Source organism: Doryrhamphus excisus, chromosome 20 (genome assembly GCF_030265055.1).
Source record: "Doryrhamphus excisus isolate RoL2022-K1 chromosome 20, RoL_Dexc_1.0, whole genome shotgun sequence".
NCBI classification, from domain to species: domain Eukaryota; kingdom Metazoa; phylum Chordata; class Actinopteri; order Syngnathiformes; family Syngnathidae; genus Doryrhamphus; species Doryrhamphus excisus.
The window spans coordinates 3506016-3518512 of record NC_080485.1 but is presented as its reverse complement, the minus strand read 5'-3'; the positions used below and the strand labels follow the sequence as shown (position 1 = coordinate 3518512).

The window sequence follows — 12497 nt, the reverse complement described above, 5'->3', positions numbered from 1 at the left end:
ACTAGTCTAGGGTGTACCCCTCCTCTTAGCTTACTTACAGTGGACCATACCATTCTTTTATCTCGCCTGGAGAACTGTGTGGGTGTCAGGGGGTCTGCTCTTGAGTGGTTTAGGTCGTACCTGTCAGGGAGATGCCTTGCCGTGGGACTTTGGGGATCTTACTCCTCCACTGCTCCCCTTGACTGTGGAGTCCCGCAAGGATCAATTCTTAGGCCCATTTTATTTGCTCTCTAACCGGTCCCACTTGGTACATTACTTAAAAAGCATGGCATGCATGTACTTGTCACTCGCAAAAAATGACCATGCCCCCCTGAGACCCCTTCTCGAGTGCTTAAGGGATGTCAAGGCTTGGCTGGCACACAACTTTTTAAGCTTAACGAGGAGAAGACCGAAGCTATCCTCCTCAACTATAAGGCAATGGAGTACACAGATAGACTCCCTTTATTGTCATTGCACAAAAACACAGTAGTGAAATTGCCAACGAAATGTCGTTGCCTGGCTCCCATATAATAACAGACACAAAAGAAGATAAGTAATAATAAATAATAATAATAATAATAATGTGGAGAATAAATAGATAGAATAGACACCACATATGAACAACATAATGTAAAGTGCAGCGTGAACAGTAAATTGCCCAATAATTTAAATAATTTAAATAAATAATAATAATGGCCCCCCTATAGACCTTGGCCCCCTCCTAAACAACATTCGTCCCTCAGCCACCAGCCTTGGCGTCATAATAGACGGTAATTTTAAACTCAATAAACACATTAATGCAGTTATAAAATCCTGTTTTTATCTTTGGCTTTTATCTAAAATTAAATATTTTTTATCTTTGCGACACTTTGAGCAAGTCATGCACGCTTTTATTTCATCACGTCTGGACTACTGTAATGCACTTTACTCTGGAAAGCTTTAAGTCTCGTCTTAAAAGCCACTTTTATTCTATGGCTTTTAACTCGGAGTGAGTCGGATGGTCCTGTGTCTTTTAGTTCTTTTTATTTTGATTTTTATTTTTTATACTTTTATTGCTTTGCTTCTTGTTTTTAATATTTTAATATCTATTTTAATATTTTATTTCTTATTTGATCCTTGATCCTTTGGATTTAATTCAATTTGTACCTTTATTTATTGTATTTTATTTTTACTTTTTATTTGACTAGTCTGTGGAGCACTTTGGAAACTCTATTTATAAAATGTGCTATATAAATAAAGTGGATTGGATTGGATTACCTGAAGTCAGCTGGGATAGGCTCCTGCTACCTCCCAGTGGTTTGTTTTTATTTCTTTATTCTATTTAGTATATTTTCTTACATAATTTTTCTTGAACAAAAATACTAAATTAAAGAGGAAATGCAAAATAATGTCACTTTATTACTTTTTGTGATTTTCTTTTTCTGTCAACAATAAAAACATACGGAAACTGTATTTCCCGCCATCAGGAATGTGTGGATTGTTACCAAAATGAAACCATAACAAAAAGCGAAGCAGGTTGAAGGACACAAGAGCGTGTACTATGCTTACCTGGACTTGTTGCTTCTGCATCTTAAGCATGTTGGGGTCGATGGAAAGTGGTCCAAGGACGCTCATCATCAGCTCCTTCTCTGACAGCCACTGGCCAAGCTGCAGCTGAGTGCTTTGGAGGATGTCCAGATTCTTGTTGGACTGCTCCAGGTGCTGCTTCCTCTCCACCACTGAGCCACTGATCTCCTCCCAAGCAGCATCTACGTCGTAGAGTAGATGCATGCATATATTTAGCTCGCATGAGTCAGCATCGTTCCACGAGGTGTGTAAATCTCACACTGTGCAGCAGTTGGCGGCACACGTGTAAATTTGATTTGTGTCCTGCAGAAAGCAGGTGATGTGACATTTGGCGACACCCTGGGTGGATCACCAAAGTGATATGTTGCATTATATAAAAGGATGATATGTATATGTAAATGTATATGATTGGGATTTCATAAAGGACAATATATTTGTGCATACCTATGTCTGCCAACATCTGCTTCCATTTGACTGCTTCTTGGGAGTTTGGATGACTTTCAATCAAGCGGAGGAGCTTCTCTCGGACCTTGTGGAGCTGATCTTTCTTCTGTTTCATATCTTCTTCAAACACCTGAGCAAATGAGACAATTATTGAAAATAATAACATAAGTATTGCAGAGGAAAGTAACCAATATATTACAACAAGTATCACCACCACAACAATAACAACATCAAATATGTGGCTTTTATTTATGGGTCTTACAGCGTATGAAGTATTGCAAACATTAATATTGCATCTCAAGAAAATGTCATTTGAGTTCAACTCATTCATTCATTCATTTTCTACCGCTTTTTCCTCACCAGGGTCGCAGGGGTGCTGGAGCCTATCCCAGCTGTCTTGGGGCGAGAGGCGGGGTACACCCTGGACTGGTCGCCAGCCAATCACAGGGCACATATAGACAAACAACCATTCACACTCACATTCATACCTATGGACAATTTGGAGTGGCCAATTAACCTAGCATGTTTTTGGAATGTGGGAGGACACCGGAGTACCCGGAGAAAACCCACGCATGCACGGGGAGAACATACAAACTCCACACAGAGATGGCCGAGGGTGGAATTGAACCCTGGTCTCCTAGCTGTGAGGTCTTATTTTACATAATAATAATATAATCATTATTATTTTAATTTTATTGTAATTATTATAATATTTTATTATTTTTAAAATATTTAAATATAAATATAAAATAATAAATAATAATAGCAGATTGCATGACAATTTTACAGATACAATAATACCAGGTGGACTGTTACGTGTAAAATATATAGTCTGCCCCCCCCCCGTAAATTTTGTCATATCAATGCGGCCCGCGAGTCAAAAAGTTTGCCCACCCCTGAACTAGACAGTAGTTGCTGTTTCACACTGCTTAGCGATCATGAGGATGCTGAAATAACCCCCTTTGGCCTCATATTTTGTTGACCATATTGTCAACTACTTTTTACTAATAAAAAGAACCTAATGTATATGTATGTTACATAATGTATGTTTCTAATATAAAATCGCTGATGTTTCCGAGAACTACTAGATCAGTGTTTTTCAACCTTCTTTGAGCCACGACACGTTTTTTACGTTGGAAAAATCTTGCGGCACACCAATAACCAACATTATTTGCTTCTTTCAGCTTTTTCCTGATTACGGACTCGCCACAGGAGATCCTTTTGATCCGCATACTAATTTAACCAACAATGTTACGAAATGTCACCACTACCTCTCACGTGCATCACTAAGTCTATTAGAGCAGGGGTGCTCACACTTTTTCAGCATGCGAGCTACTTTTAAAATGACCGAGTCAAAATGATCTACCCACTACAAAAATGCAAAACATCTATTTATTTTCAAATGTATTGAGGATTATTTGTACGTACAATGTATGTTGATGTACCTTACATAACCAAATGAGCCAATATTGCAAAACACACATAATTAACTATTAACATTTTTTGTAATTACCTGAGTTTACTTTAATGACTTGCACTGAATTGAACCAGCCAGGGATGCATAGTCCGGACAGTAGCTGCTGATAGCCAGGTTAGCCAGGCAAACGCACTTCGAAAAAGACATTGTGAAAAAAAAGTCCACCTCCCATTCCGTATGGAAGTGATATGTTTTTTGCCTTTTTACTTGGTCCAGTTTTTGCCTTTTTACTTGGTCCAGCTCCTTCACTCATTTTAGTGACCATAAACTTTAGCGAGGGCTTAAAATCTGACGCAATTCGCCGACTATCTTAGCACTTTGCATCGTTGTTTACGCATGAGCGGTGACCTAAAGGTCAAAATTCAGTTGTCATCTGACTGGTTGTCCTGTATGTCAATCAAGTAACGGGGATGGATGATAGGCTGACATCGTAAGTTCTGCTGCACTTAGAGACGTTGTTTGATTTGATTGGTCGCCCGAAGGGCAACATTCAGTTGTCATCTGAATGGCTGCCCTGTATATCAATCAAGTGACGGCATTGATGCTGGGATGATATTTTTTTAATGTCACGCCGCGATCGACCAGCGATCGACCAGTACCACCTCCGCGATCGACCGGTAGATCGCGATCGACTTAATGAGCACCCCTGTATTAGAGGAACGAGGCAATCAGCTACGTGTTGCCACACGGACGAATATTTCATTGCTCTGCCAGTCTTTACACCAATGACACGCGACAATGACATAATATTTGCAGAAAATTATTAATACATGTTAATTAAAAAAAGTGATATTGAATAATTCCTCACGGCGCACACAGTTGTTGAAAATCACTGTACTAGATGGTGCCCGTGTACCACCAGAGGTACTTGCGCCACAGTTTGAGAATCCGGTCTGGACTATTCACCCTCAAACGTAACCTTCTAAATGCCATATTGATTAGCATCACAGCAACATCTTCGCACCTTCTGCTGTTCAAGCTGTGTTTTCACAGCATCTTTCTCCGTGGCTCCATTCTTCCAAGATGCCGTGGTCATTTTCATGTCCTCCAGCCACGTCATCATGTTGTCTGTCTCCTTTTTGGCGTCCTTCAGCTCACGCGCGGCTCCACTCAGTTCAGCCGCTCGACTCTTCAACGTGTCACCCAGACCGGAGTAGCCCTCGTTGACGAAGGACATATTTTGCTGAATTGTCATCAGCTCTGAGGGCATAATAAAACAAAATGTGAATTTCCATGTCTTCATTTCTGGGACGCATGCAGTTGTATGTATTAATTGCATATTCATTCATTCACTTTCTACCGCTTTTTCCTCACGAGGGTCGCGGGGGGTGCTGGAGCCTATCCCAGCTGTCTTCGGGCGTAAGGCGGGGTACACCCTGGACTGGTCGCCAGCCAATCACAGGGCACATATAGACAAACAACCATTCACACTCACATTCATACCTATGGACAATTTGGAGTCGCCAATTAACCTAGCATGTTTTTGGAATGTGGGTGGAAACCGGAGTACCCGGAGAAAACCCACGCATGCACGGGGAGAACATGCAAACTCCACACAGAGATGCCCGAGGGTGGGATTGAACCCTGGTCTCCTAGCTGTGAGGTCTGCGCGCTAACCCCTAGACCACCGTGCCGCCCTAATTGCATATTATATTATTATTATATTGTACACTGCATGTACAGTAAGTAAGTTAAATCCAATGACATACAGTGTGAGTGTTTTAGGAATGGGATCTTATGGAAGTGTGGTGTATACACAAAAACTAACGGTTTCAAAGCGTTCATGCAAACGTTTCTGGCACAAAACAACACAGCAGGTTTGGACAAGGTACAAGGCTGTTGGCTTTGCTTCAGTAATATGTTCCGGTATTTTAACACAGCCTTATGACATTGTCCAATAAAGTCAGTATTAACAAACAGGCTCCATTACCTTTATTGGTTAAGTACGAATGGCTTGCTGGACCACCACCATTAGTAAGCGCTAACACAGAGACATGAAGACAAAGCTTGAGTAAAGAACATCATTCCCAGTTCGATGGACACACTAACATCATTCCTTACAATGACATCATTCAGGATGCTGATGTTTACCTGACTTATTGGGTATCTTTGCTTTGGCAGGGGATGTGAGAATAGAAATGTGGCTGCATAGAGATGATCCGCTGTTGTTGAAGTCCTGCACGGCAGGGCCTTTGGAGGTCCATTCTTCCAGTAATCCCTACAAATGGTTTTATCAGTCAGAATATGCAGTGTTAGATCAATGACGAATGGCAGTTAGAGATAAAATACTCATTTTAACTCCTCTAATCTGTCATTGTTTGCAGTCGTAACGGTGACCGATTTATAATATGATGCGTTTGGTTACTCACGGTGATGATCTGGAGGTCCGTCTCCAGGCTTTTAGCACTGCAACTTGTTTGGGCCACAGGCACCTTCTCATTGGTCTCCTCCAGCCACCTGCTGAGAGCGTTGGCGGCAAACCTGAACTCACCCAGAAGGTCTTTACAGGATGTTACCTCCTCATCCCTGCAAGACCGTCATAAAATGTCAGATTTGTCTATTAATATGTGTTCCCTCATAGAGTATAGTCATGTATAGATGAACAATAATTGTAAATGTTTATTCTAACATCCAAAAATCGTATGCATGTTTCCCCCTCATTGAGATAATGTACCAGTATATTACAATTTTATGTATTTTTGAAACATAAGCATATGGACATAAGATTTGTTTCTTCTAAAAAAAAAATTGTTTACATTTTTTAATATAAATACATGATTAAAACAAGTGTAAAATAAATATTATATATTCATTCATTCATTCATTTTCTACCGCTTTTTCCTCACGAGGGTCGCGGGGGGTGCTGGAGCCTATCCCAGCTGTCTTCGGGCGTAAGGCGGGGTACACCCTGGACTGGTGGCCAGCCAATCACAGGGCACATATAGACAAACAACCATTCACACTCACATTCATACCTATGGACAATTTGGAGTGGCCAATTAACCTAGCATGTTTTTGGAATGTGGGAGGAAACCGGAGTACCCGGAGAAAACCCACGCATGCACGGGGAGAACATGCAAACTCCACACAGAGATGGCCGAGGGTGGGAATTGAACCCTGGTCTCCTAGCTGTGAGGTCTGCGCACAAACCACCAGACCGCCGTGCCGCCCAATATTATATATATTATATTATATTATATATTATTTAATATTTAAAATATCAGTATAATATTTGTAATCATTATATTTAATAAAACATTTTCATAATTTGTATTATTATTCTGAATCTACCGACTTACACCAAATACTGTGGGGTCAGTGTTGAAATCTTCTGCAGCTTTTTCTCCAGATTGCTTCATAAAGCAACCCTTTCATTTTAAACCCCACTGTAAATATCAGCTTTACAGATGCCATGTCTGCTTGGTGGACTTGGCACCGTACGTCAGAACATTAGGGTACAGCGATTTGCACTTTTGAGGAAATAAAGTGATTTGAAGGCATCTCAACTTACTTTTCTTTGACCGTGTCTTTGAAGGTGCTGAAGATATTGGACAAATTGTCCATCTTGCTCTGGATCTGCACTCTGTTTCCATCAGTGGTCATTTCACACAGCTCCTTGGATATAGTCTGCAACTTCTCCAAATCAGTGGCATGTTCAGCCATCTCAGCTTTTGTTTTCTAGATGAAAATACAATCCATTGTTATTTGCATCTGCTGTGGTGTAGAAGCTACATTATAGGATGCAAAAAGAGGTCCACAGACCTGCGTGAGCTCGGACAGTTCTTCAAAAGTTCTCCCTGGCCCGTCTGTCTCGTGTAGATCTTGGGAACGTTTCATGACAAAATGCTGCACTTTATCTGCAACGGTCTCAAATTCCTCCACTTTGTCTTTCAATTGTTCCAGACGTGAAACTTTCTGCTTGTGCTCGTCACAGGCATCTGAGAAGCGCTTGGAGAGAGCGTCCATCTTGGACTGCAGGAGGGCCGCAGCAGACGGGTCAGCTGTTTCCACAAATTTCTTCACTTTGGCTTTCATGGCCGAGATGCTGCTCTGGCGACTTGCTATGTCCTGCTCGATGGCCTTGAAAAACACAAAAGGTCAATTTCCATAGCCTAATACGGTAATGACTCAATTATTGTCAACAAAAAGCCACAATAAGACTAGAAAATAAATCACGTATCTCCTCAAATCCCAAAGCTGCAGGGGGTATCAGATGTTTACTTGAGAGGAGACCATTTATTTCCCCGAATGTAAACGATACATACTGCTTCTTTGCTGAGTATGTCTCCAATGGATGCGGAGTCCAGTGGAATTTGACCATTCTCTTCCACACTGGCCTCCACTCCCTCCATCCATCCCATCATCTCATCCAGTCCATCCTGGACACTCATGGAGCGAGTCAAAGTGATCTGCAGCTTCTCATTGCGATCACTCACAGACTTGGACAGGTTGTCGTAACGCTCCACTATGTCATCTAGAAGGCAGAGGAACACGTCCGGTTATCGTACATTTGATGGATCGATTATCGGAATGATACAGGAAAAAGCAGCAGTCATATTTGGAATCTCACCTACTGTCTCCTGGATCTCTTCTAAGTTGTTCAGCAGGTTTCCTTCAGAGGTGACCAAAGACTCGGCTGTTTTGCGTAGTGTGTCTAGAGCAGTTTGATGCCCGCTCATTTGACCTTGTAAAGCCTGTGGATGAAAACAAGACAAGGTCAGTGCTGGAGTGCAGAAGGACAGAATCAGAAAAAAAAACAGGTCAAACTTTAAGTCCTCTATTATGCAAAATCAACTTTTAATGTGTTAACAGTAACACAGTTACTTTCCCTAGAGCCTGTTTATGACCTCCACATATGGGAAACATCTGACCCAGCTTCTTATTCTGCTCTACTCTTCAAGTAGCGTGAAATATTTGTGACAGCAAGTGGAAAACTGACCTTAAAATAGCTACAGTCTCATAATGTCACACCAAGACTAAGTACGGTTTGTTCCCATTGCTGGAGCCCTCTTGGATTTTTGAACCTAACATATACACTAATTCTGCATTTTTACATGACTGATAGAATCAAAAACTGAAATTAGTAATGTAATAATAATCCAATATTAGCACTAAAGTACATGTGGTGTTCCTTGCCTTGGTGTCCTCCAGCTGTTTCTGCAGCATTTGTGGCTCAGCTGAGATGGTTTCTGACTGCTGCTTCCTGGCCTCCTCCTCTGTGCTCCCGAGCCACTGCAGAAGGCCTGCGCTGGCGTCGTCATACCGCTTGTACTTGTCGACAACATCTTTAAGGTTGTTGCCGAGCTGGTTGCACTGAAACGAAATTCAGGTATGAATAAAGAAGATAAATTGGTGTTAATGGTTTCTTAGTTTCAATAAGTGTTTGTCTGTGACATATGTTAGCAAATGGCCTACATGAGGTGAATCTATGAATGCCTAGGAAAAGAAATGGTGCCACCTTGTGGTCAAATGATGTAATTAAAATACCTGAGCGTGTAAAGTCTTGTATCGACTGGCTGCAGAGTCCAGCTTATCCTTGACAGCAGAACAGGTTCCTGTGGTATCCACTTGCATCTGGCTGTTTTTAGACATAGGGTCAGTTGCTCCACAGGCTTTGGCCACATCCAGGACCTTCTGGCCCGAAATGGTAATAAAACGAAGGTCCCCCTTATGAGCGATGACATCTTCGGAGAAGCTCTTCTGTTGAAGGAGTTTATCGTTGAGGATTTTTAATGAGCCCGCAGAGGCGCCCAGCTGCTCCATCTCGCCCTCCGCTTGCCCTAACCAGTCCTGAAACTCTTCGCAATCGTCGTTAAATTTCTTCACTTCTTCCTGGACACTCTGGATTTGCTTCATCTGCTGCTCAGCTTGGCTCAGGGAGGCATCGTAGCGGCCCTTAAGTTCCAGGATGTTCTTTTGCAGTTTCTCTTTCTCCTCTGGTGACAGAACATTGGCTTCCTTGTCCAGAAGAGCCTGGGCCGACTGTGTGGCCATGATTAGATCCTGCTGCTGGGACAGGATCTCCTGATGGTGAGCCTGTAGGTTCAATAAAGATATGAGGACCACGATTTATATAAAATACTTACATAGTGTACTCGCTTTTGCTCTTTGAAGCAGTAAACAAAACATACCTTCGCTCTTTCATACTGCTGGTCGACATCAACGCTGGCGTCCATCTTCCTGTCTGGCTGACAGTCAAAATCACTTCCACTGTGTTGCAGACTATTTCCATTAGCGTCGTCCTTTTCTCCTTTCTGTATCTTCTCTAATGTCTCCTCCGGCAGGTTTCCGTTCTCTTTGCTGATAAAGTCAGTCTGATCAATACTTCTGTTCTCATCTTCAGTCCCCATGTTGGATATCCACTTTAGTAGACCTTCTATTTTGTTCTTGCTTTCCTCAAGTCGCTCAGCAGCTGCAGCCTGGACAATAAAGATGCAGAAATGTTGCAAAAATGGCTCCGATTTGAATAGCGGTGACAAAAGACAAAAGAACTGCTGCTGACCTTCTCACTCTCCTGTTTTATGGCTGTGGTGACAACCTTCTCTAAGTCCTTCCTGGACTCCTCCGCTCGCTGGTGGATCGTCTTGGCCTTGCTCTTAGCCTCATCCAATTTTGTTTCAATGGAGGCGATTTGATCCGTCGTCAAGATGGCCCGGTTTTCCTCCAGAAACCTTTTAGTGCCGTTGATGACCTCATTCAATGCGCTGGCGTTTGTCAAGACGTCTTTTTGCAAAGCCTGGACATCACGAGAAGACGAGGAGGAGCAGTCAGGATCTTGAATAGAATGCATCAGAAGTTAGATGTACCTGATGTTCCTGCTGGTACTGCTGCAGATCTGTCACAGTCTCTGCATTGTCAGCCTGTTGCTGATGACCAATCAGACGATTTTCAGTCAAAGTCAGACTGTCACACACTTCCTGCAGCTTGTCCGCAATCTCTCTCTGCCTCTCCAAGAGGGACTGTGAAGAAAACCACATAAGATCACTTCCTGACTAAAATACTGTATACACCTGCTAAAGTAGCCCAAAACATGCAAAAATACATTTTCTTGGACATAACAACAATGTAGGGCTGCACGGTGGTCAAGTGGTTAGCGTGCAGACCTCACAGCTGTGAGACCCGAGTTCAATTCCACCGTCTCTGTGTGGAGTTTGCATGTTCTCCCCGTGCATGCGTGGGTTTTCTCCGGGTACTCCGGTTTCCTCCCACATTCCAAAAACATGCTAGGTTAATTAGCCACTCCAAATTGTCCATAGGTATGAATGTGAGTGTGAATGGTTGTTTGTCTATATGTGCCCTGTGATTGGCTGGCCACCAGTACAGGGTGTACCCCGCCCCTCGCCCAAAGACAGCTGGGATAGGCTCCAGCACCCCCCGCGACCCTCGTGAGGAAAAAGCGGTAGAAAATGAATGAATGATTGATTCATGGCTGCACGGTGAAAAGTGGTTAGCACGCAGGCCTCACAGCTAAGAGACCCAAGTTCAATTCCACCCTCGGCCATCTCTATGTGGAGTTTGCATGTTCCTCCCACATTCCAAAAACATGCTAGCTTAATTAGCGACTCCAAATTGTCCATAGGTATGAATGTGAGTGTGAATGGTTGTTTGTCTATATGTGCCCTGTGATTGGCTGGCCACCAGTACAGGGTGTACCCCGCATCTCGCCCAAAGACAGCTGGGATAGGCTCCAGCACCCCCGCGACTCTCGTGAGGATAAACGGTAGAAAATGAATGAATGAATGAATAAATATAAACAACGTAAACATCTGGTATGCTGTAAACATGCTAGCCAGTCATCGCTGTGGTCCTGAGAAGGTGCACGAGTGCATTATGCAGAGTGAGTTAATGCATTAGATCACTATGAAGGAGTTCCGGCAATGCATTATTTCCACTGTTAATTGCTCATGGTGTCCCTGGGTGCCTGTAGAACACAGCACAGGGGTTAGTGTAGAGTAACAATCAAGCAGCAAAGCATGTCATCAGGTAGTGAGAGAATGAAATATAAATATTATTTACATCAACATCAACATCACAACAAAGTAGTCTTTCATACAGTATGTTGATAGAAATAAAGAGAATAACGTGTAAGCCTCCATGCCAACATATTGTATGTAGCATCTCCACAAGCAGACCTTCTCCTGCTCTTCTCTTTCCTTGGTGTCCAACAGGACGTCTAAGGTGAACCTCAAGCTGACCAGTCTATCCTTCTGGTCCCTAAAGGCTCGCTGGGTGCTGCTGAGGAGCTTGAGGAGGTAACTGCTCTGAGCGGGACTCAAAAAGAGCGCATGTTCAGAAATAAAACTCTGGATATCAAATGTGACGTCATCTAGTTTGAGCTTGGCCTCCTGGTGTAGACAAGATTCAGCATCCTGGAGAAATGACAGGCTTTTGATTGGTATTTTCATTCATTTTACAGTGTATGGATCATATTATGTGTTTGACATTTTGTTCACAATTAACTAAATATGTTGATTTCAATATGTCTGATAAATCCATTGTGACTTTTTTATTATAGATTTGTATTGTTCAAATTTCAATTCATTTAGTTGTCATTAAATGTAGAGGAAAATAACCTTTTTATAAATTTTATATTAATGTTATTATTGATACAGCTAATTAAAAATATACATTTCTTATTTTCTTTATATTACTATAGTCCTGCTGACGTATTTAAAACAATAGAATCATAAAGCTGCCATTTGTCTCCTAAAATATGCTATATTACGCAATAGTTTCATCCAGATAAAATGAATAGAAACATATTTTAAATCTCATCAGATCAGAATATTCATCATAATTAATACTAATGATACTATTAAGATATACTATTATATTTTTTATTAGATTTTTTTGTGATGATAGTTATTGTTCCAAGGATATTTTCATGAAAGGGAGGTGAAAATAATAAATTATGCCAAATAATGGCAAATTATGCTGTAAATAGCATGTATGAAATATTAATTTACATCAAATTACAGCAAATATTATTTCATATATGTTTTTATATTTTATTGTATTTATTTATTTTCTT

At 41.6% G+C, this 12497-nt stretch overlaps 1 protein-coding gene across 23 annotated transcripts in view; it reads right to left on the bottom strand.

The window, feature by feature from the left end:
• dst (dystonin) overlaps positions 1-12497 on the bottom strand; it is a 152671-nt gene that overhangs the window by 53975 nt on the left and 86199 nt on the right. For 22 of the 23 annotated variants that reach the window (XM_058058420.1, XM_058058421.1, XM_058058428.1 and 19 more), the window contains 15 exons: positions 10273-10425; positions 9969-10202; positions 9598-9885; positions 8954-9502; positions 8603-8779; positions 8037-8160; positions 7732-7940; positions 7229-7546; positions 6978-7144; positions 5836-5992; positions 5558-5684; positions 5397-5447; positions 4431-4666; positions 1990-2119; positions 1528-1727 (listed from right to left, as the gene is read on the bottom strand). In XM_058058420.1, coding sequence (XP_057914403.1) covers positions 1528-1727; positions 1990-2119; positions 4431-4666; positions 5397-5447; positions 5558-5684; positions 5836-5992; positions 6978-7144; positions 7229-7546; positions 7732-7940; positions 8037-8160; positions 8603-8779; positions 8954-9502; positions 9598-9885; positions 9969-10202; positions 10273-10425 — 3120 coding nt within the window. The remainder of the gene's footprint in view (positions 1-1527; positions 1728-1989; positions 2120-4430; positions 4667-5396; positions 5448-5557; positions 5685-5835; positions 5993-6977; positions 7145-7228; positions 7547-7731; positions 7941-8036; positions 8161-8602; positions 8780-8953; positions 9503-9597; positions 9886-9968; positions 10203-10272; positions 10426-12497) is intronic. The other variant, XM_058058422.1, reaches the window with a different exon arrangement.